General features: G+C 49.4%; 1 protein-coding gene and 1 long non-coding RNA gene across 2 annotated transcripts in view; one reads left to right on the forward strand and one right to left on the reverse strand.

Annotated features, from left to right (window-relative positions):
• Positions 1-24,318, forward strand: part of PNPLA7 (patatin like domain 7, lysophospholipase) — a 54,913-nt gene that overhangs the window by 12,754 nt on the left and 17,841 nt on the right. Inside the window, 4 exon segments of the mRNA XM_082467675.1 lie at positions 6,716-6,844; positions 7,266-7,415; positions 8,345-8,471; positions 9,116-9,256. Of these exon segments, the coding sequence (XP_082323801.1) occupies positions 6,716-6,844; positions 7,266-7,415; positions 8,345-8,471; positions 9,116-9,256 (547 nt within the window).
• LOC309663602 overlaps positions 17,651-24,318 on the reverse strand; it is an 88,860-nt gene continuing 82,192 nt past the window's right edge. Inside the window, exon 2 of the long non-coding RNA XR_014265362.1 lies at positions 17,651-17,685. This is a non-coding gene — a long non-coding RNA (uncharacterized lncRNA). The remainder of the gene's footprint in view (positions 17,686-24,318) is intronic.

A 24,318-nucleotide genomic window follows, 5' to 3' on the forward strand; every position in this document is an offset into this window, starting at 1 on the left:
TTTTCCAAATCTTCCATTGAATTTTTAATTTCTGTCATTTTTTTTTAATTGAAGTCTAGTTGATTTACAATGTTGTGTTTGTTTCAGGTGTACAGCAAAGTGTACAGCAAAGAATATATATATATATTCTTTTTCAGATTCTTTTCCATTATGGTTTATTACAGGATATTGAATGTAGTTCCCTGTGCTATACAGTAGGTCCTTGTTGGTTATCTATTTTAAATATAGTAGTGTGTATTTGTTAATCCCAAACTCCTAATTTATCCCTCCCCCCCTTTCCCCTTTGGTACGTTAGTTTGTTCTCTATGTCTGTGAGTCTATTTCTGTTTTGTAAATAAGTTCATTTGTATCCTCTTTTTAGATTCCACGTATAAGTGATATCATATAATATTTGTCTTTCTCTGTCTGACTTAGTTCATTTAGTATGATAATCTTTAGGTCCCTCCATGTTGCTGCAAATGGCAAAATTTCATTCTTTTTTATGGCTGAATAGTATCCCACTGTATATATATACCACATCTTCTTTATCCATTCCTCTGTTGATGGACACTTAGGTTGCTTCCGTGTCTTGGCTATTGTGAATAGTGCTGCAATGAACATTGGGGTGTGTGTATCTTTTCAAATTAGAGTTTTCTGCAGATAATGCCCAGGAGTGGAATTGATGGATCCTCTGGTGGGTCTATTTTTAGTTTTTTAAGGAACCTCCATACTGTTCTGCATAGTGGCTGCACATTTACATTCCCACCAACGGTGTAGGAGGGTTCCCTTTTCTCCTGTCATCATGGTTTTTATTTCAAGAGCTATTTTTCCTCTCTGAATATTTTTTTTGTGGATGAAGTAAGATGAGATTTTTTTTTGCCCCCTGTATCACCTCGTCTCTGTTTATTTGCTTCTGTCCTTAAGATCTGGGCCTATCCTGTTCCCAACAGTCCAGTTATGTGAGAGGGAAATCCACATCTGACCTGGCTACACAGCCAGTGCAGATGAGCCGTGTAGACATGTAGTGCTTGTTTATCTTGTAACCGGAAGTTTGTACCTTTTGAGCACCTTCCTCCAATTCCACCCCCTCATTGTTTTAATTTTTACAAATTTGTTACGAAATATTTCAGATGTACCAAAAAGCACAATGCAGGAAGCAGACACGTCGGCTGTCAGCCAGGTGAGACAGTGATGGCCCTGTAACTCAGGTTAGCTGTAAGCTGTCAGTACCATTCAGCTCCCCCCTACCCTTTCCTCAGAGGCAGCTGCTCTTCTGAGTTTTCTCTGGCGTTCTGCAAAGCGTGGTGTGATTGTTCACGACGGGCTCCTCAGTGGCGCCATGCCCCACACGGTTCTGCAGCCCCCTTGCTTCGCGGGGATTGTTGCCACACGTCCCTCCACGTGGGCGTGTTGTTCTAGTTCAGTTGTCTGCTCAGTACCCGTTGATCTACCCGCTGTTGACTGACGTTCAGGTGGCTATGATTGTTTCCTGTAGTGGCCGCTACTGCAGAGAACACCTGTAGGTACTTGCAGGTGTGTACCAGGCCTGTGCACAGCCCAGCAGCAGCCTCTCCTGTGCTTTTCAAGTTTCTTGGAGAGGTTGAGGGCATTGTTTTTCTAAGTAAACAAGTCCATTTGAGCTGTTTCTAGCATCAGACGTTAAATTGTCATTTTCTCTTTCCACCCTCTCCCCAAACACACAGACACATGTTCACAGTCACAGGCACACAGACGCTTTTCTCCCTGATTCTGGAACAGATGAGAATTGCTGTCTGATGGGGTTTGTGGCGATGTCCCTCCCGTGCTTCTCCCGGGGTCTCCTGGCAGCTTGGCTTGCTGGAGAGTGGAGGACATGCTGCCGGTACGGGTCTTGTAGAGATGGCCTGGAAACGGGGTGAGGTCGTGCCTGAGATAGACCCTCACCCCGTGAGCCCGCTGAAGAGGGCGCCCGCTCCCCACAGAGCAGCCCAGTGGTGCATAAATACTGAGGGGCCGGGCTGGACTCGCCGGCCTCACAGGGAATCTGGAGCTGGCCTCCCGTTTCTGTGTTGGACGCCTGGCAGGTGGCCGCTCCGTGCTGCTCTGGGCTCCTGTTTCTTGTGTGTGGTTGTGGGTCTCTTGCGGGACAACCTCTCTCTGTCTCTTTTTCTTTTTTTTATTGTTTTGAACTCAGAAGTTTGGTTTTTGTGTGGTTTTTTTTTTTTAACTGAAGTATAGTTGATTTACAATGTTGTGTTAGTTTCAGGTGTGCAGCAAAGTGATTCAGTTATACTTGTATGTATATATCTCTTTTCTTTTTCACATTCTTTTCCTGTATAGCTTATTACAAAATATTGAGTAGTGTTCCCTGTGCTATACAGTAGGATGTTGTTTTTATCTGTTTTATACATAGGAGTGTATACATGTTAATCTCAAACTCCTACTTTATTGCTCCCCCCGTTTCCCCTTTGGTAACCATAAGTTTGTTGTCTATGTCTGTTTGTTTTCTGTGAATCTATTTCTGTTTTGTAAATAAGTTCATTTGTATCATTTTTTAAACGATTCCACATATAAGTGATATCATATGATATTTGTCATTCTCTGTCTGACTTACTTCATTTCGTATGATAATTTCTAGGTCCATCCATGTTGCTGCAAATGGCATAATTTCATTCTTTTTTATGGCTGAGCAGTATACCATTGTATAAATGTACCACATCTTCTTTGTCCATTCATCGTTGATGGACATTTAGGTTTATTCCATGTCTTGGCTATTGTGAATAGTGCTGCTATGCACATTGGGGTGTATGTATCCTTTTGAATTGTGGTTTTCTCCATATATACGGGGCCAGCCTTCTCTTTATAAAGGATCTGAAGTAAGCAGAAAGGACTCCAAGGCAGAAGTAATGTCACTGAGTCCCAGAGCTCACCGAGGACACCTTGAGCCAGATGCCCAGTGTTCCCGACACGCAGGGCTCTTCAGAGGAAGGGGGATTTGCCAGGTTTATTTCAGGGGACAGTCCGGCCAGGAGCCTGGCCGTCCACTAGGTTTCACCTTGTTTGAGGTCTCGTTTTCAGGGCCTCACATATGAAGTTAAAGCAGGGTTCTCTCTAACAGCAGCAACAGTGAGCCTCACCACACAGGTGAGCCGCTGTCTACGGCAATTCATTAGGCTTCTTCATTCTGGCTTTAAAAGAAGAAGGAAATTGTGATTTTATTTTTAATAAAAATGAAATAGAGGGCTTCCCTGGTGGCGCAGTGGTTGAGAATCTGCCTGCCAATGCAGAGGACACGGGTTCGAGCCCTGGTCTGGGAGGATCCCACATGCCACGGAGCAGCTGGGCCCGTGAGTCACAACTACTGAGCCTGCACGTCTGGAGCCTGTGCTCCGCAACAAGAGAGGCCGCGATAGTGAGAGGCCCACGCACTGCGATGAGGAGTGGCCCCCACTTGCCACAACTAGAGAGAGCCCTCGCACAGAAACAAAGACCCAACACAGCCATAAATAAATAAATAAATAAAATTAAATTAAATTAAAATAATAATAATAATTTTTTAAAAAAATGAAATAGAATTCCAGTTCTGCTGTGGCAGGGTGATGCCACCACAACCTCTCTCTCCTGCTGATTACAACAAAAACTCCAGCAAAACGCAAGAAGCAATTACGCAGGAATCTGAAAATAAAAGTGGGTAGACTGTGGGTGGGATTTGAAACAGGAAAAGCAGCCCAGGAATGGTGAGTTCCCTGGGTTTCCTCTGCTGTCTCACTGCTTTGCCTCGGGGCAAAGCAGTCACGGACTTTCTCAGTGTGGGAGAGAGTGTGGGTGGATCCTGCAAGTGTCAGCGCAGACGGAGAGCAGCACAGCACAGACCGTGAGAGAGAACGGGACTAAGATTCAGCCTCAGCCCAGGTCTCAGCCTAACCCCCGAGGGACACCTGTGACAGCAGGAGCCAAGCATGCGAGGCATTGCCCCCAAATCAGAGACACTGGCACCCAGCCCCACGGAGGGTGGGTCGGGGGGAGTAAGACAGAACTTGTGGTCTGAACCCAGCCAGCTTGATGACCTGCTAAAAAAGTCAACATTCCCCAGAAAATTGGAGCCTAAACCTAGCCACATCAATAATAACATTGAATGTACCAATTAAATGGTGATCAGATTGGATGGAAATACCAACATCTAGCTATATGCTGACTTCATGAAACCCACTTTAAATATAAAGACTTAGGTAGATTAAAAATAAAAGAATGTGAAAAGCTATACCATGAAAACTCACAAGAAAACTGAAGGGCTACATTAACGTAGACAAAGTAGACTTCCGACCACAGAGTGTTTCCAGGGGTGAGGAACAGCACTAGTCAAGAAGATACAACAATCCCAAATGTGTATCCTCCTAATGGCGGAATTTCAAAAGCGGAACAGAAACTTACAGAGGCGAAAGGAGAAACGGATCCATACTTACAGTTGGTGACTTCACTTCTCTCTCAGTAATCGACAGAACAAGTAGAAAGTCTGCAAAGATGTAGAAAAATCTAAACAACACCATCAACCACCTTGATTAATTAAGTGAACATTTATTGAACACTGGTCCCAACAACAGCAAAACACATTCTTTTCACATGAACATGGGACACTCACAAGACATACTATATTCTGGGCCATAAAACAAATGGTAATAAATTTCAAGGACTTGAAATCATACAGTGGAGATCATTTTGTAATGTATGGAAATATCAGATCACTGTGTTGTGCACCAGGATCTCACATCCTGTTGTAGGTCAGTTATACTTCAAAAACAAACAAATTCATAGAAAAAAAGATCAGATTTTTGATCAGAGGCAGGGGTGGGGAGGGGGCACGTCCTGCCGGGAAAGGCTGGATTCCTCCCAGCTCCAGGGCTCCCTGGGGGCTGCGAGGGATGGCCAGTTTGCACGATGGTTCTAAACCAGGAGCCAGACCTGCAGGTATCCAGCTGAATACACCGAAAAGACAGCGGGTTGTCCAGTGATATTGCTCTAACCAATGCGCTTGCTCTTTAGTTTCATGTCATTGGGTCTCTACTTCCCCAGAGGCATTTAACCACTTGCAGCAAGAGGGGTTTGCTACTGCAGACACCTCCTTGCTCAGCAAGTAGGTAATCGCAGTCTCGTGGTTATCCGAAACCACCTTGGCAGATGAGTTAAGCGACCATCGCTGAGCTGAAACTGTTGGCTCTGGAATCAGCTAACTTTCCCTAAGTTCTCCTGGAAACCCAAGAAAGTTGCCAGAGTCCTGGCCCAGATTCCAAAAGGAATAAAACAAATTACTGGGTTCCAGTTAGCTCTATCTTCCAAAAGAACGTCACTATTGCGCACTCCAGAAAACAACTGAGTACTCACCAAGGATGAAGCCTCGAACCAGAAAGGATGAAACCTTTCCCCTGAAAGGACAAAGCCGTTCCAGATCCCAAATAAAGTCAGAGAACTCAAAATGCAAAAAGAGCAGAGTTTGGAATCCAAGACGAGACTCAGTGAAGTGATGAGCATGAGGGGCTCACAGTGTGGGTACCTCGCTCAATTCCCGGGCCCGTCATCTCTTGGGGTTCACCTCCTTCAGATCCCACTTCTGACACCCTATAAATATATCAACTTTAATAAACGGTAGCCAGTTATTTTATCAGCAAAAGCGAGTTTATTCAGGAAGAGCAGAGGAATTGCAATTCAGAATATGGAAACCTTGGCAGACAAAAGCCAAATCCAGAGAACAAGGAGGGGGAGCTAGCTTTTATAGGGAGAAGGGGGAGTTGGGAGGGGCTGTGATAACCAAAGTTTTCATTGGAGGAGCTGGGGGTCCAATGGAGGCTTCCCATTGGCTGGACCCCTGCTGTCTCTGATTGGCTGGGCTGTCGGGGGCAGAGGGAAGTTTCCTTCCTCCTGCCTGATGGTAAGTAGAGGCACCTTCCTGTCCAAGATGTAGGCGGAGATCTCTTCCTTTTTGGGGTAATTGACATGCATGGCAGGCATGAGACCTCCCCCCTACAGGCCGGTCCCCACTCCAACTTTAGCTGAGGTTTTGGTAAGTAATTCCACAATACTTAGCAAGAGAAACAAAAACTCTGTTCACACAGAACCCTGTATGGAAATATTTACATTAGTTTTATCTATAATTGCCCATACTGGAAACACCCCAGATACCCTTCACCTGCTAGATGGATAAAGAAACTGTGATGCAGCCATAAAATAGACTAGTTCTCATCAATAAACAGCACAAACTACTGGTACATGAACAGCATGATGACCCTGAAGTGCGTAATCTCAGTGGACGGGCCCAAGCCTTGTGTGATTCCATTTATGTGGTACTTTGATGAAGGAAAACCATCAGTTCAGAAAAGAGCTGGTGGTTGCCTGCAAATGGCAGTTGGGGGAGAGGAGGTGGCAGGACTCAGAGCTGCGCACCAGAAAGGGCCAAGGTCACTGCCTGGGGGTGATTCTGCGACTGAAAAAGTCATCTTTTCTCTCGAGCACCAGCCAGTTCCCAGAAGAGAGAAACCACATGCTGCCCACCGGGTCCTTGGCCGTGTGGAGCTCCGTCGGTGGCGGGGCAGGGCTCAGCGGGGGTTGCTGGGCGGGTGATCCTGCCTCCACGAGGCCTTGCAGTAGGCCTAGGAGAGCGGGGTCCTGAGTGCTGTGATGCTTGAGACCGGAGTGGGGGCTTGGGGAGCCAGGCTCCGAGGTCTTAGGACAGGCCAGAGCAGACCAACTGGGGCTGTCGTTACAGGGCCACACCGCACCGTACAAAACCGTGTCTGCCCGCGCTGCTGTCCCGTCCACCGTCCTCCGGCTTCCAGCTGTGGCTTTCCAAGGAGTTTTTGAGAAATATCCTGAAACCCTGGTGAGGGTGGTGCAGGTGGGTCGCTTCTCTGCGGTGCTGCGGCCATCTCGGTGGAGGGTGCGGGGCCAGCACCCTGAGTGTCTCACCATCGGTTTACTGAGTCACGTGGCCATGAGGACGTGTCCGCAATAGTGGAATCAACTTCACTGGCAGGACTGAGTGCTGGTGATGCGGGGTTCGGGCGGGGGTGTAGGAAGAAGTAAGATGGTTTTTAAAAAATTTTGTAATACATATTTTGCTGTAAAAATTAGTATTGATAACCTCAAAGGGGTCTTCAGATCTCCCGCCATGCCCCCAAAGAGCTCTTTTTGTTATTATTAAACTTCTTGATTTGCAGTCATTTTACTCTTACAGAAAACTTGTAAAAACAATGCAGAGTTTCCTTATGCCCCTAGCACTAACACCTTGCGTGACGAGGGTGAGTTGTCTACAGCAGGGGCTTCCCCGCCCGCGAGGCCGAGGCAGGCTCAGCACGTGGAGACACAGTTGGCCCGTCTCTCTCCAGATGATCATGGTGCGGCTGCAGAGGGTCACCTTTCTGGCTCTGCACAACTACCTGGGCCTGACCACGGAGCTCTTCAACCCTGTGAGTGTGCTTGGCGTCCTAACCGTGGGTCCTCAGGACCCGGGGCTTTGAGAGGTGACGACAGAACGAGTTTTCTACCTCACGGCCATGGCCAGCGGACGCGCCAGGGTGGGGTGCGCCTGGGGCCTAGTGCTGAGCACCTGTCCCATCAGTCAGGTCTCGGGGGCCTTCCTGGAGACGTGTGCCTGTTGGCCAGCCTCCTGGTCGTGCCCCTGCGGTTCCCTTCCAGGAGGGTCTGGGGTTTGGCCCGAATTAGCTCCTCTGATACCCTTGCTCCGTGAGCGCGCCTGCCCCTCCCAGCTCCTCACCTGCCGCGCGTCCAGCGGAGGCTGTCCCGCCAGGCCCTGCGGCCCTCCTGTGGGCACTCAGGGCGGTGTGCCCTACCCTCGACCATCCCTCTTTCGAGGCCGGTGGGTTGAGCTGACAGGCGTGAGGTGGGAGAAGCTGCTCCGCCCCGTTGACTCTGGTGGGAAGTAACCCTGATGTCGGAGCAGGGCCCAGAACTGCGTGGGCCGCAGGCTCAGCCCTCGGACGGGCTGGCGGCCCCTCAAGGCTGAACAGACGTTCGTTGTCAGCGTTCACACTGCACTTGGATGTTCTCCCTGGTTCTCCCGATATTTTAGGTACTGTCATCTTTTCCCGTGCTGATACTTTAGGGCGTTTTCTACATTATGTTTCATCTTAATGAAGAGTATGGAGGTTTCTGACAATTTTGACCATTATTTAAACTGATAGAATTGCCAAGATAAAAGCAAGCTGGGTCTTTCTTGCCTTAAAACCCTTCCTTTCTACATCGCCGGCATCCTACTTGATCACTGCCTCCTGCAGTCCCCGAAACATGGCCTCTCCCCGAGGGTTTTGCAGTCGTTCCCAGGGCGCTCGCTCACTAGGAGTGCTGCTGGGGCAGCCCCACTTCTCTCATGTCTCAGGAGAGCCAGGCCATCCCGCTTGTGTCTGTAGCCAGTGTGGCTGCTGGGAGGGCCAAGAGGCCGATGTGCTGCAGCCTCGAGGAGCGGCTGGAGAGGCCCCCACGGCCCCAGGAGCCCTGCGACCCAGGTACTGCTCCCCCGGGGCCAACCTCCCACCCTCGGGTCACCAGCTGTTCCACCCGCCGCCCCCACCCAGGAGAAAACCAGTCGAGGGTGGGTTCCCAGCTTCGCCCTCTGACTGCACTGCTCTGAGCTCTCAGGAGGGGCCTAGACTTGGGGAAAGAAATCATTCATCGAGGCTTCTCTGCCAGAAGTCACCTCCAGGGTGACTGTAACACACAGGCACACTATAGATGTGGACATGTCACCTGTTTGGTCATGAAGTTCATCTAAGCTGCGTTGCTCAGGGTGCTTCCTGGAAGGTTGTTCTGGATCCACTCACCTGGGGAGCTGGGGAGCCCTGCCGCTGGCTGGGGCTCTTTCGGGGGGGTGCGCTCAGAGCTGGGCAGGAGTTTGCCTTCGGGGCGCTCGGCCGCAGACCTGGGAGTGTGGCAGAACAGGACCTGCGGATGGGGCTGGCATTCGCTTGCCACTTGCCTGGGCAGGTGGGCACAGGTGATGGGCCAGGCAGGTGCAGGTGACGAGGACGCGGCCTGAGGGGCAGGGGGCGGGGCCGGCAGAGGGCTGTCCCCAGGCCTCCAGACACGCCGTCGGGGTCTGTGCGCTGCTGTGGGAACGGAGGCCTTGCCTCACGCCAGCCCCTCCCAGCAGATCGTGGCGGCAGCCGTGCAGCAGCCTCTGGGCCTCTGCCGAGGAGGAGCCCCCCCCCCCCGCTGCCTTCTGTCCACGAAGAGATCATGGACAAGCTCAGCCAGGCCCAGGCAGGTGACCAGGCTGCTTCAGCTCCGCCAGGTAAGCAACCCTCTGTCCCACTCCAGACGGCGGGCAAGCCCTGGGCCCAGAGGACCCTGCGCCTGTGCCCTGCCTCCCGGTGTGAAGCAGTGGCGGGCGTCTTGTTGCCTGAATGCCCTGCAGGCTGCTCTGCCCACCACCCTGCAGCACCCGTGTCCGTGGAGCGTCCCTGGGCTGGACCCTGCGCCCCTCTCGTAACCGCTAGAGTGGCTACCTCGGCGCCCTCCCTTCTCCCCTGTGCTGGGCTGTGCTAACAGGCTATGGCCTCTACTGTCCCCTCTGTCCCCCAGCCATCGCCCGGGCTTTCCTCCCCAGGAGGTGTCCGCACCTGCCCCTCTCTGCTGTCTGCTTTGTCTTCTTGTCGGCTCTCAGCTGCAGAGAGAGCTCCTTTCGGCCTTTGGTCAGCAGTCAGCCCTCTTCCCCTCTCCTTGCTGTGACCTCAGCTTGCCTGTGAGTGCTGCAGTGTGACGGCTCCCCGGCATGTCCCAGCGGGGGGGCGTTGTTGGCGCCGCCCAGAGGCTTGCTCACTCCTTGTCCCCTTCCTCCTTTTGCTCTCACGTTCCTTAGAAAGTCCGTCTTGTCTTCACCTGCGTTTCATGGGTTGCTGGCAGGTTTCATCATCTCCTGGTGTGTTCAAGAGCTGTTCGGGCTCCCTCTTTAAGAATTGCCTGTTTATATTCTTCGCGCATTTTCTGCAGGGTTTCCTGGATTTGTTTTGTTGATTTGCATTAATTCTCTATATGCTCCAGATAGAGATCCCTCATCAGTATAAATGTTCAGATACCTTCTCCCGGCTTCCGTCTGTGGAAGAACGTACCCATGGGGCCCATCCGGGAACAGAGACCCTTGTTGTTCGTTTCTGAAAACCAGTTGTTGCCCTGCGGTTTGTGTTCTGGGTCTTCACTTTTTCCCTCCTTCTTCCCAGACGTAAACACATTCTTCTGGGTTCTTGTCTGGTAGCTTTTCAGTTTTACTTCCACATGGAAGTCTGTCTTTCATCATGGTTCCCTCTTGCCTTGTATTCGAGGTAAGAAATTCAGCTTTTTCTTACTCTATCTAGTGGTAACTTACCCAACACCATTCAGGAAACAGTCTTTCACTTCCCTGTTGCTTTTTCTGGTGCCATCTTCATTAGGTATCAAGTTTCTGCATCTACGTGGATTTGTTTTAGTAACAACTTTTTTGAGATATAATTAACATACCATAAAATTCACCCTTTTATTTTTATTTTTGGCCATGCCATGCGGCTTGCAGGATCTTAGTTCCCCAATCGGGGACAAACCTGTGCCCCCTGCAGTGTAAGCACAGAGTCCTAACCACTGGACCGCCAGGGAAGTCCCAAAGTTCACCCTTTTAAAGTATACAATTCAGTGGTTTTTAGTATATTCACAGAATTGTGCATCAGCCCCCCTGTCTAATTCCAGCACGTTTTCATCACCCAGTAAAGAAACCCCAGACCCATCAGCCGTCACTCCCCAGCCCCTGGCTACTACCAACCTGCTTTTGTCTGTGGATCTGGATCTGTTCTGGGTGCTTCTCCATTACTTGGAGCTACTTTTTAGGAATCTTTGTGTTCTGTTGGTGTATTTACCTGTTTCTTCACTAATCGCAAGTTATTTTTTATTTTCATTAAATGCTTATGGTTGTATAATCTGCTTATAGAATGTAAAAGCCCCAGGGGGACATTTGATGAATTTTCATAAACTAAGCTCATCTGTGAGACCAGCACCCAGACAAAGAAAGCCTGGATGGTGCCCCTGCAGTTCCCGTCAGCAGTGATACGGGTTGTAACCCTGTGCCCCTGGCACTGCCCTCCTCCCCTGACCTCTGACCCATTAGCCTGGGTTTGAGTCTGGCTTCTGCTCAGCCTGGTATTGTGGCCTCCAAATTGCCGGGTGGGCGACACTCACCATTCTCACTGCTGTACATTGTTTTCTTTTTTTAAAATAATTAATTAATTAATTAATTAATATATTTATTTTTGGCTGCATTGGGTCTTCGTTGCTGTGCGCAGGCTTTCTCTAGTTGTGGCGAGAGCGGGGCTACTCTTCGTTGCGGTGCGCGGGCTTCTCATTGCGGTGACTTCTCTTGTTGCAGAGCACGGGCTCTAGGCGCACGGGCTTCAGTAGTTGTGGCATGCGGGCTCAGTAGCTGTGGCTTGCGGGCTCAGTACTTGTGGCTCGTGGGCTCAGTAGTTGTGGCTCGCGGGCTCTAGAGCGCAGGCTCAGTAGTTGTGGCGCATGGGCTTCGTTGCTCTGCGGCGTGTGGGGTCTTCCTGGACCAGGGCTCGAACCCGTGTCCCCTGCACTGGCAGGCGGATTCTTAACCACTGAGCCACCAGGGAAGCCCAGTGTTCATTGTTTTCCTGTGAACAAACTGTGTTCGTGTGTCTCTTGGACGCACATGGATGGATATGTTCCTGTTGGAACTGCTGAGTTGACGGAGGGCATGTGCGTTTAGCCTGGGAGATGCTGCCGGTGGTTCTGCACGTGCCTGTCCCGATCTATACCGTCATCAGCCTCGTAGGACTGAGTGGTCCCCCCAGTCTGCAGTCCAGTGTGGAGCCACCTGCCGCTTGTGGTTGTCTGTATTTAAATTTTAACAGTTTGATTCTCAGCCCCACTCAGGTGCTCACTGACTTCATGTGTCAGACAGTCAGCTCACAGGCCGCACCACTTAGGGGCCATGCCACTCACAGGCCACACCACTCACGGGCCACACCACTTAGAGGCCATGCCACTCACAGGCCGCACCACTCACGGGCCGCACCACTTAGAGGCCATGCCACTCACAGGCCGCACCACTCACGGGCCGCACCACTTAGAGGCCATGCCACTCACGGGCCGCACCACTTAGAGGCCATGCCACTCACAGGCCGCACCACTCACGGGCCGCACCACTTAGAGGCCATGCCACTCACAGGCCGCACCACTCACGGGCCGCACCACTTAGAGGCCATGCCACTCACAGGAAGTCTTGCTCCCCAGCCCGTATAATTGTCCATCATTTTCATTTGGCCCCTCTGTGCCCTGTGCCTTGCTGTGGCTGTTACCCATCTTCCTGACAACTCGTGAACCTGAGACTCTTCCATCTCCACTGGGATAGGAATGCATTGTCTTTTGGCCATTTTTCTCTTAGGTTATCTTTCATTTTCTTATTGATTAATAGGAGTTCTTTAGATATTCTCTATATGAGTCCTTTGTTGGATGTATGTATTAAAAATATTTTCTGCTCACTTTTCACTCTCTTAATGGTGTCTTTTGATGAATAGAAATTTTTAAATCTAATAGAGTCTAATTGATCAAATTTTTTTTTTGTGGTTAATACATTTTGTGTCGTGTTTAGGAAATCTGCCTGTAAGATTTAACGTTTTACCTTTCATACTCGTCTAGAATTGAATCTTTGGTCTGAATTGAGTAGGGTCGAAATATATTTCTTCTGTGTGGCTAACCATTTGACCCACCATATTAAAAAATATGTTTATTTTTCAAATAAAATAAAATTTGAATTTTTTCAAATAAAATAAGTAACAGATAACTGAAAATAGTAGCAATCCACATGTAACAAAATTTGAATATGAATTATCCAATTCCATGAATATATCCAGTTAACATTCATACAGGGACAGATTTACCTTTCCTCTGGTCTGTACAGATAATACAGTCTTACAGGACATGGTTTTGGCAAAAGTCAGAGATACACTCAGTCGTCCCTCAGCATCCATGGGGGATTGGTTCCAGAACCTCTAGTGGGTACCAAAACCCACAGACACTCAAGCGCCTTGTGTAAGAGGGTGCAGTACAGTCAGACGGTCCCTTGAGTGGGTCCTCAGGTCCATATCCACATGTTCAACCAAACGCAGGTCAAATCCAGTAAACCAGCTAATTATACTCAACATTTTAAGTTTTATAGACTGTATGATGATAACAGCAGCATAATACAGAAACGTACAACTTTTAACGTCTGCATGTGTTTATCACAGGGAGTGTAGTTGGGTTTTATTTTTCAAGTAGATATTGGTATCATAATACTTTGGCTTATTAGTAATAAATAATAAAATAATAATATGGTAATATAATAATATATATAGCATAGTAATGTGTATATGCATAATATTATAATAAAGTACTATGAATACACAGTTTCTCAGGATGGACAAAAGTAGTTATTGTTAACTGCTACGTTGTTTTAAACATTTCAAAATCTTATTAATATGATAAGAAAATAGCTATACAGATTTAAGTATTTTCCTCTGAGACATAACCTTTAAAAAATTAGTGGAGATTGGTCTTTGTAGTTCCTGTTAATAACCCATCTTCTACTTTTTCATGAGCACAAACTGCATTCTTTTGCCACGTGAAGGGCGGTAATGAGGCAGAGTCGCCCTCTAACGACAGGCAGACCCATAGTCTGGACTTCCTGCCTCCCAGGTTCCAGCTGGCCCTGTGGGAAGTGCCCCGCCTCACTCCTCTCTGCTTTTGCCTGGAACTGGGCCTTCCCATCCTTTGCACGTCTGTGTGGTTGTGACAGCAGCTTTCTGTGAGTGCCCGAGGCTGGTCTGTCTCCAGTGTCACCTACCAGGTCTGTGTGCTCAGCCAGCCCTGCCCTGGTGTGTGCACAGGGCCCAGCGTGCCCAGGCGGCCAGCATGGTGTCCTGAGTCTCCCCTGCATTTTGAGGGGGCACAGCAGGTGCCACCTCAGACCTGAGGATGGCCTGTGACGGCGCCCAGGTCCCGCAGCACGCAGGGGAGCGCCCCGGGGGCACCGTGGCCAGCGAGGTAGGCAGCACCCCGACCCCAGCCTTCGCTCGGCCGCCCCCGCCCCTCGCGCTAGCGTTCTCTGCTGGGCCTCGTGGGGTCGGGTCCCAGGCTGGCCGGACCGCCCGCGCCGCCCGCATGCTCCGGGATCACGCTGCCTGTGCTCTTCTCAAGCCCAAGAAGAGCTTGGTGGGTGTAGAGACCCCGCCGGCTGTCCTCCTCCACTCGGACGGTAACGCGGCTGAGGCTGTTGCCAGCGAGAAGACAGACGCCATCCTCAGAGCCGCCAGGAAGGACCTGCTCACGCTGATGAAGCTGGACGTGCGTGGCCCCTCCTGCCTCCTCCCTGGCTGAGCTGAGGCGGGTGGCGGGAGGCGTCTGACTGCCCCGAGACCCTTGTCCTCGCAAGACCTGCTTCCTTCACGCAGCGGGTCCCAGGGTAGGGGTGGCCACGGCGCCCGCCGGGCAGGGCCCCGGGCAGGGCTCAGGACGGCATCCTAATGCTGCTGCTCTACAGACCCTCTCCCCACAGCGGTCTGGGGTCCTCGCCCTCCTCCAGGTGGCCACAGGGGACAGGGGAGTGTTCTGCAGATGTGGGACACCACTCAGGATGCTAATGAAAGGTTAAAAGTGCCCTGCTAGACATGCCTTCTAGACAGAAGAGCGTGAAGCCACCTTGTCCTGGACTAGACCGTTAGCAGCTCCGCGCCACAACCCCTTTCGCTCCCAGCGCCCTGCACCTGACTGCCGCCCTGCACCTGACCGTGCGCTGTGTAGGAGGGGCGCGTCCTGTGTGTCTTCTGCGTTCACGCCCACGCGCTGCCTGGGCCGCAGGCTCCGCCCATGCCAGCCCACACGTGGGCCTGCGTCCCTGCGGGCGCCCACATTGTAACCTCTCCAGATTGGTGGGTGAGGGCTCCTGTGCTCCCACATCCGTGCCAGCAGTCCGAATTTTGGGGCTTTTCCATGTTTGATGAGCATGCGGGTGTGGGCGTGGCTTTTGGTTTTAATTTGATTTCCTCGGCTGTTAGTGGGGCTGAGTCTCTTTCACATCTTACTGGCTTGGCCTCGGTGGGGGAGGCGCTTCGAGCCTTCCGCCCGTTTCTGTCTTTCCCCTTTAGACTTGCAGGGTTTCTTTATACTTTCTGAATGAAAGTCCTGTGCTGTGTGGGGCTTGAACACAACCATCTGCTCTAGGATTTGCCTTCTTTGCCTCCTGAATGGTCTTTTTGCAGGACAGAAGTTTGTAATTGTAACGCAGTAAACATCAGTCTTGTCTTTTATGGTTAGTGCTTTTTGTGCCTTGTTTAAGAAACATTTCCTTACTTTTGACTTCATAAATATTTTTTTCTATATTGTTGTCTAAAAGTTTTATTGCTTCACCTTTCTTAGGTTTTAATGCAGATGGAATTAATTTTTGTGCAGGATGCAGGGAAGGACTTGGATTATATATATTTTTGCTCATGAGGACCTGGCTGGCTCAGAATCGTTACTGGGAGGTCCGAGCTTTCCCCCCGGTCCGCTCTGTCTCTGTCAGAAGCCTGGCCTATCTGGGTCCTCGGCTCTGTTTCTCGCGTTACTTTCGGCACCCGCGCAGGGCAGCCGAAGCTCTGCAGCTGGGGCTGCCCTGCTAGGGCCCTAGAGGACAGGGGTCGGAGGCGTGCCACCCAGGCCCCCCAGCTCGTGGGATCCTCCTTTCCTGGCCCCCTGGGCAGGAAGTGGGGGGGTTCATGAAGGTTTCGTCGTCTGCACACGCGGCACAACAGAACATCCCGACTGGGTCAGCCTTTGGGCCAACGCTGGGGGCTACACACACCTCCGGCCGCAGCGCAGCGGTCCTGATGCTGCCGCGAGCCAGCTGGCAGGTGCCGCCGCTGCTTTTCGCACAGAGAGGCGGAGGCTGGTGCGCTGTCCCCTCCCCCGCTTGCCTTCCTCCTGCGGGACGGCTCCAGCCCACTGGGCTGAGTTCCAGGTTGCCTGTGGGCGCCAGTACGCCACCTCCGGCCCCAGGGTCGCCGCTGAGACGGGCGTGCTGGTCTTCCCGCCTTCGAACATAACTCTTCTTTTTGCTGTCAAGATAGGCTCTCTTGGATTCCTGCAGCTTCACTTTGACAGAACTGGGCATGGGTTTCTTTTTATTTATCTTGCACGGGACTCTGTGGGCTTATTCAGTCTGTGTCTCTGAATCCCTTTTGGAAAATTATCGGCATTATCTCTTCAAACATTGCCTCTGTCCGTTTCGTCTCTTCTTCAGAGACTCAAATGAGCATATGTTCTCATTTATCCGTTACGAGTCTAACCCTTTCTTCTTCATTTTCCATTAGAAAAGTCTTTCTACACTTGAAAGAAATAGAAATATCCATGTTTTTATTTAAGTTCACTAATTCTTTTAACAGCGTCTAGTCTGCCGTTAAACGTGGGATTGAATTCTTGAGTTTGGTTCTCCTACTTAATCATTCTAGCATGCCTGCTTCTTGAATCTGCTGCCACGAGCCTGGCTTTCATGTGCCTTGCCAGTGTGCACCCGTGTTCCTGTGTCAGGTCCCTGCCTTGGAGTCCCTTTGTTTCCTTTGTTCCCTCTGGTCCTTGCTTGTGGTGTCTCGTCTCTTGCTGGACCTGGTTTTCCTTGGTAACTGTGTGCTGTATGTAGTGCTTATTTGTAGAAATTACATGAGACCTAAGATGACGTTATCTTCCTACAGAAAGGATTTCTCTTTGCTTTTGCCGGAAGTCTGGGCCAACCAGATGCCCCAAAGCTGGACTTCAGAATTCCTGTTATGCATAAAATTTTATTTATAATATTATATTTCATCCATCAATAAAATTTTCAGATTATTTTAGTTGACATTTTCTCAGTCCCATTTTAATAATCTTAAACTTATTTTTATTATTTTATTTTTTGTATTCAATAATTGGTTCATCAAGAATGTATCTATTTTTTTCTCTTCTTATTCATTATGTGAAGCTTTAAACATGTAAAAAGGCAGTGGTAATAGCATTACAAACCCCCATTATTATCACCCAGCCCATAATCGTCCACTCACGGCTGGTCTTTTTACAACTGGACTCCTAACCCCTCCGCCAATTATTTTCTGTCTGAAAAATTTCAAACACTGTATCATTGCACATCATCCTTCTCTAAAGGTTAAGGGCCCTGTTTCAAAACAGAACCACAATATCCTTCTCACAATTCAAGTGTTGAAAAGGCCTCATGACATAATCCACCCAGCCAGTGTTCACGTTTCCTCAACTGTATCATGAAATATTTTTTTTCCCACTATTTAAAAAAATTTTTTTAAAGACTTTATTTTTTAGAGCAGTTTTCGGTTCACAGCAAAATGGAGAAGAATGTGGAGATTTCCCATCTACCCCTGCCCCTCCCACACGCACCACCTCCCCCGTTATCACCGTCCCCACCAGATGGGACACTTGTGACAAGTGAGGGACCTGCCTGGACACGCCAGCATCACCCAAAGTCCGTCGTCTACCTTGGGGCTCACTCTTGGTGCTGTACGTTCTGTGGGTTTGGACAGTGCAGAGTGACATGTTATCTACTATTGAAGGTTCGTAGAGTAGTTTCACTGCCCTAAAACCCCCTGTGCTCTCCTGTTCATCCTCCCTCCCCCCCGCCCCCGGCAACTCCTGATCTTTATACTGACGCCATAGTTCTGCCTTTTCCAGAACGTCATAGAGTTGGAATCATACCGTGTACATAGTCTGCAGCCTTTTCAGATTGGCTTCTCTCACTTAATAATTTGCATTTGTTTCCTCCCTGTCTTTTCATGGTTTGATGGCTCATGTCTTTTTAGTGCTGAATAATATTCCATTGTCTGGAGGGAGCAGAGCTTATTTATCCATTCACCTACTGGAGAGCATCTTGGTTCCTTCCAGATTTTGGCAATTAAGAATAAAGCTGCGAGGGGCTTCTCTGGTGGCGCAGTGGTTTAGAATCTGCCTGCCAATGCAGGGGACACGGGTTCGAGCCCTGGTCTGGGAGGATCCCACATGCCGCGGAGCAACTAGGCCCGTGAGCCACAACTACTGAGCCTGCGCGCCTAGAGCCCATGCTCCACAACAAGAAAAGCCACTGCGATGAGAAGCACGCGCACTGCAACAAAGAGTAGCCGCCGCTCACCACAACTAGAGAAAGCCCATGCATGGCAATAAAGACCCAGTAGTTGCAGCACATGGGCTCAGTAGTTGTGGCTCTTGGGCTCTAGAGCGCAGGCTCAGTAGTTGTGGCGCATGGGCTTTGTTGCTCCGCGGCACGTGGGATCTTCCCGGACCAGGGCTCGAACCCATGTCCCCTGCATTGGCAGGCGGATTCTTTTTTTTTTTTTTTTTTTTTTTAAATTTTTATTTATTATTTATTTATTATGTTTATTTTTAGCTGTGTTGGGTCTTCGTTTCTGTGTGAGGGCTTTCTCCAGTTGCGGCGAGTGGGGGCCACTCTTCATCGCGGTGCGCGGGCCTGTCACTATCGCGGCCTCTCTTGCTGCGGAGCAGAGGCTCCAGACGCGCAGGCTCAGTAATTGTGGCTCACGGGTCTAGTTGCTCCGCGGCATGTGGGATCCTCCCAGACCAGGACTCAAACCCGTGTCCCCTGCATTGGCAGGCAGATTCTCAACCACTGCGCCACCAGGGAAGCCCCGACAAGGCTTTCTTTTCTCCATTTAATTATTGCCTTCCTTCCTGTATCAAAGATCAGTTGACTACACTTACTTATCAAAGATCAGTTGACTACACTACTTCCTGTATCAAAGATCAGTTGACTACACTGGCGGATCTATTTAGGGGTTCTGTATTTTGTTCCATTGACCTCTTTGTCAGTATTTCTCCAATACCCCCACAGTCTTGATAACTGTAGCTTTATAGTAAGTCTTGTAGTTGGGTAGTGTCAGTCCTCCGACTTTGTTCTCCTTTGGTATTGTGTTGGCTATTCTGGGCCTTTTGCCTCTCCATATAAACCTTACAATCAGTTTGTCAATATCCACAAAATAACTTGCTGCAATTTTGATTGAGATGGCATTGAATCTATAGATCAAGTTGGGACGAACTGACATCATGACAATATTGAGTCTTCCTATCCTATAAACGTGGAATATTTCTCCAATAATTTAGTTATTCTTTGACTTCTTTCATCAGAGTTTTATAGTTTTCTTCATAGAGATCGTGTACATATTTCGTTAGATTTATACTTAAGTGTTTCATTTTGAGGGGTGCTAATATAAATGTTATTGTGTTTCTAATCTCAAATGCCACTTATTCATTGCTGGTATATGGGAAAACAATTGACTTTTGTATATTAACCTTGCATCCTGTAACCTTGCTAACATTGCTTATTGGTTCTAAGAATTTTTTGTTGTTGTTGATCCTTTTGGATTTTTCTCTGTAGACGATCATGTCATCCATGAACAAAGACAGTTTTATTTCTTCCTTACCAATCCTTATGCTTTTTATTTCCTTTTCTTGTCTTATCATAACATTAGCTAGGACTTCCAGTATAATGTTGAAAAGGAGTTGTGAGAGAGGACATCCTTGCCTTCACAGAGCATGTCCTGGCCCTCTTCCCTGGGCTGTGTTTGAATGTTAACTTAATTCTCAAGGCCTTTGCAGTATTGCTCTGGTCTGCTGTGCTTGTGTGCTACCCAGAGCCAGTGTAAAGCCTGGCTGGTATGCCACACTGGATTCTGTTCTCAGAGCCTCTGCTGTGCGATCCTGGCCAGTTTCATGCATGGGCTGCTTGGGGGTGAAGCCAGGACTTCATACTAGATCTAGAGGACTGCCTTCTCCATCTCCCCTCTCTAGTGCAGGAGATGGAGAGTTGGGGGCTCCACCCCACTGTGTCTATAGCCCCATGCAGGAACTTGGGGCCCTGGAAAGCCTCCCTGGAGGCAGCACCCAGTGCAGAGGGGGAGGGATGGACCCTGCTTGGCTGTAGCTGGGACAGGGCAGTGGCACATCTACCCTTGCAGCATTAGTAGAATGGTCTTCCCACAAGTTGAGGTCCTGGCTCGTCTGCCCTCCTCTCCACGCCCCTCTGGGTCTCCTGAGAACTGTGTCCAGAGCCTCCTTGTAACTGGTGGCAGCGGTTAGGTGCGATATGCCGGCTCCACCTCCTTCTTGGTCAGAACCAGAACCTCCCACGTGCCTATCTTAAAGGCTAAAAGAAAACTATCAGAAGCTGGCAGTAGAATTCCCCTCTGGTTCTACCTCAGACAGAGGGTTCTAACGTCAGAGGTCACTGGGAAAGAGCGAGAGGAAGGGGATTCCCCACAGAGAAGCTGCCAGAAAACCGGTGAAAAGGGGCCTCCTGCTGCCTCGCATGCAGCTGCCAGCTGGCTCAGAGCCCTCACTTTCTTTCCCTGCCCCCAGGTTAGCTCTTAGGGGCCCCTCTCTCTGCCTTCTGCAGCCCCTGCTCTGGCTTCTGGGTCAGGCCTTGCAGGGACCCACGCTCCATGCCTCAGGACCCACCGCTCCTCCCCAGGGACGAGACCAGCAGAGTCAGAAATGGATGCCCTTTTGGTGGAGCTGGACCTTCCTGCATGGCCAGTGCCAGCACCTGGCACCTGGCCGTGCCCTTCCCGGTCGGGAGGGTCTGTGCAGGAGCTGGGCTGGCACAGCGGCCGGCCAGGGGAGCCAGGAAGAGAGCCTTCGATGTGTTGGGGCCCCAGAAGACGGGGGTGTGGCTGGGACTTGGGCAGCAGGAGGGGTGAGGCTGCCCCTTCAGCCACCTCCATGAAAACAGGAGGTGCCACTTGCCAAGCAGTAACTTTGTGTTGGGAATGAACTTCAGCCGGGGACGCTTGGACGGAGGCTGATGAACTCGTGCGCCCACGTGCCCGCTGCCTCCGTCCCTGCTGCTGTGGGCTTCCTGGCCTCGTCTAGAGAAGGGGAAGCCTGTGGCCTCGGGGACAGGCACCCCAGGACCCAGCCCTGACCAACCCTGGGTTGTTTTGTGCCTCACCCCGGGGTCTGGAAACCCCACGCAGACGAGGTGGTAGAAGGATGTCGATCTCCTAAACCTCAGGCTGTTTACTGTCTCTGGAGCGGTCAGTGGAGAACTCCAGGAAGGGGGGCAGGTCAGAGGATGGGCCCTCCCCTGGCCAATCCTTTCGACTCTTCGCGTTTTCTCTGGGCCTCACGGCCTCCTCTGCGTCTGTGCGTCTGTGTCCCCTTCAGTGGGCCCAGTCCTGGTGTGCAAACGCAAGGGCGCCACAGTGTGGTTGATAATTTCAGCGGGAAAGGTGGGGCTCTGGTTGTGGAGACTAGGGGCAGACCCTCGTGCCTGTTCCTCCTGCCCAGGCCTCGTGTGCCGTGGTGTCACCTCGAAACATCCAGGGACATTGAGACTGTGCCAGTGGCAGCCCGATTCCTCAGGCCAACGCACGCCCCTGTGCTCTGCAGGTCACCAGTTTGGGCCACATGCTGTAGGCAGCAAGTGGGACTCGGGGAACCCTGCCAGCAACCTCTCCACGGTGGCCGTCATGCCTGTGTCAGAGGATGTGCCCCTCACCGCCTTCACCCTGGAGCTCAAGCACGCCCTCAGCGCCATCGGTAAGCCCTGCCCAAAGGCACCTGAGGTCCGGCTGGACCCCCTCCTCCTCCTGCCTCTCATCCTTCCAGGTTCTCCTGAAAGAGCACTTAGTGTTGTCCGCAAGGCTAAACCCTGGGCAGGGGGTGGAGAGGGGTGCAGTGGTGGGGAGAGGACTGTCAGTGAGACGGGTGCCTCTGGACAGTCTTGATGGGCAAACCCTATCTCACAGGAGCTGGTGTGAGTCACACCGCACTGCTCCTCCCAGCTGAACTCTGGGGCCTCCAGGGGCACAGAGACCCCTGCACCGCCCCCCGCCAGCGGGAGCCCATCCTGGGGTGTGAGCCTGGGGTGGGTGCATGCAGCTGCTGCACTACTCGGTGGGAACACCGCAGTGGCCGGGGGAGCTGACTGACCACGTGGAGAACACCCGCAGCTGGGGTCAGGCAGCTTCGGTCATGTTTCCAAGTTGCACGGCTGTTAAGTTTGGGGGCTCAAGAACAAGAAACTGAAATTCCTGAGAACTCTTAGGAATTCCCCAAATCATAAAGTATTCCATATTCTTAACACTTTATGTATATGTTTTTATATAATTGTGAGCGACCATAGTAAGAGACAATAAGTCAATTTTCTGAGATAGGGCTATCCTAAAGCTTTCAGGGGTGTCTTCAAAAATGATATAACAATAGGTGCAGTGAATGTTACATTACTATTATGGAACAATACATTGTGACAAGAGTATGTATCTTATTATGGCGAAAACGTGCTCTACCTGAAACAGACACTTGATAACAGAAGGCGTTAAATAAATGCCAAATGAAAATGATTTATAAAATTGAAGATACTACTATAAATATTTAATATGTAAAAGTTATTCTCCAAGGGAAAATTTAAATCACAGAAAGCATTAATTTCCATTAGTCTTGGTCTTTGTTTTATAACAAATATTCTGGATGTAGAAAACATCATACATTTTTCAGTGACGTTGGTCAGACTGTCCAGGGCACACCCAAAAGATCTGCAGTTGCACAGTGGAGATGTGTTGATTCATAAAAGCTTATTCCCTTTTTTTTTTAAAAAAAAAAAAAAAACCTTTTATTTTGAAATAATGACAGATTCACAGGAAGTTGTAAACATAGTGAAGCGAGAGCCGCACACCACCCGCTGCCCCAGGTTGCAGCACAGCACAGCATCCAGACCAGGAAGTTAGCGTCTGTGCGGTGCGCTGATGTGACACCCACGTGTGTCCGTGCGCATTTTTATTTCTTCGAGGAACTGGGGATCTTGACAGGGATTGAACTGAACTGTTGGTGGCTTTGGGTGGCACTGACATCCTAGCAATGTTAAGTGAAAGCAGGCATCCTGCCTCGTTCCTGATCTTAGGGGGAAGATTTCCGTCCTTCGCCTTCAAGTAGGATGTTAGCGGTCAGTTCTTCATGTATGGCCTTCAATATGTTGAGGAGGTTTCTTTCTATTCATAATTTGTTGAGTGTTTATATCATAAAAAGATGTTGAATTTTGTCAGTGCTTTTTCTGCATCAGTTGAGATGATCATACTTCCCCCCTTTTGTTCTGTTAATGTGATTTATTACATTGATTGATATTCATATGCTGAGTCATTCTTGCATTCCAGGAATAAATCCCACTTGGTGTGGTATGTAATCCTCTTAACACCCTGCTGAGTTTGGTCAGCTCCTCTTTCCTGAGGATTTTGCATTGTCAAAGGCTCTTCGGTAGTTTCTCCTGGCATCTTGGTCCCATGGAGACTTCGGTACTGGTGGGGCGGGGCGGTGCTGGCCCCATGGAATGAGTTAGGAAGTGTTCCCTCCGAGTCAATATTTTTGGAAGAGTTCGAGGAGGATTGGTGTTAATTTTTCTTTAAATATTTGGTAAAATTCCCTAGTGAAGCCACCTCATGCAGGGCTTTTTTTTTTTTTTTTTTTTTTTTTAAACTGGTCCAGTTTTCTTCCTGGTTATAGGTCTATTCAGATTTCCTGTTTCTTCATGCTTCAGTCATGGTAGGTTGTGGGTTTCTAGGAATTTGTCCATTTCATCCAGATGACCCAGTTTGTTAGTATGCAATTGCTCACTGCACTCTCTTGTATTGCTTTTTATTTCTGTAAAATAGCTCATGTCCCAATGTCATTTCTGCGTTTAGTAATTTGAGTCTTTTCTCTTTTTTTCTTTATTCCTCTAGCTAAAGGTTTGCCCATTTTATTGATTCTTTCAAAGAACCAACTATTGGTTTCATTGATTTTCTCTGTTTTCCTATTCTCTATTTTATTTATCTCTGTTCTGATCTTTATTATTTCCTTACTTCTGCTAGCTCTGTGTTTAGTTTGAGATTCTTTTTCCAGTTACTTAAGGTACAAAGCCGGTTGTTGATCAGAGATCTTTCTTCTTCCTCAAAGGAGGCATGTGTAGCTGTAAACTTCCCTCCTAGCTATGCTTTCGCTGTGTCCAGTATATCCAGGAATGTTGTTATTTCTGTTTTCATTTCTCTCAAGATATTTTCTCATTTCTCTTGTGATTTCTTTGACCCATTGGTTGTTTATGCATGTGTTGTTTAATTTCCATATATTTTTGAATTTTCCAGTTTCATACCATTGTGATCAGAAAAAATGCTTTGTGTAAATCCAATTTTTAAAAAAATTTTTATTGGAGCATAGTGCTTTACAATGTTGTGTTTTAGTTTCTACTGTACAGCAAAGTGAATGAGCTTTACACATACATGTATCCCCTCTTTTTTGGATTTCCTTCCCATTTAGGTC

Source organism: Balaenoptera physalus (genome assembly GCF_965194825.1).
Source record: "Balaenoptera physalus genome assembly, chromosome: 7".
Lineage (NCBI taxonomy): Eukaryota > Metazoa > Chordata > Mammalia > Artiodactyla > Balaenopteridae > Balaenoptera > Balaenoptera physalus.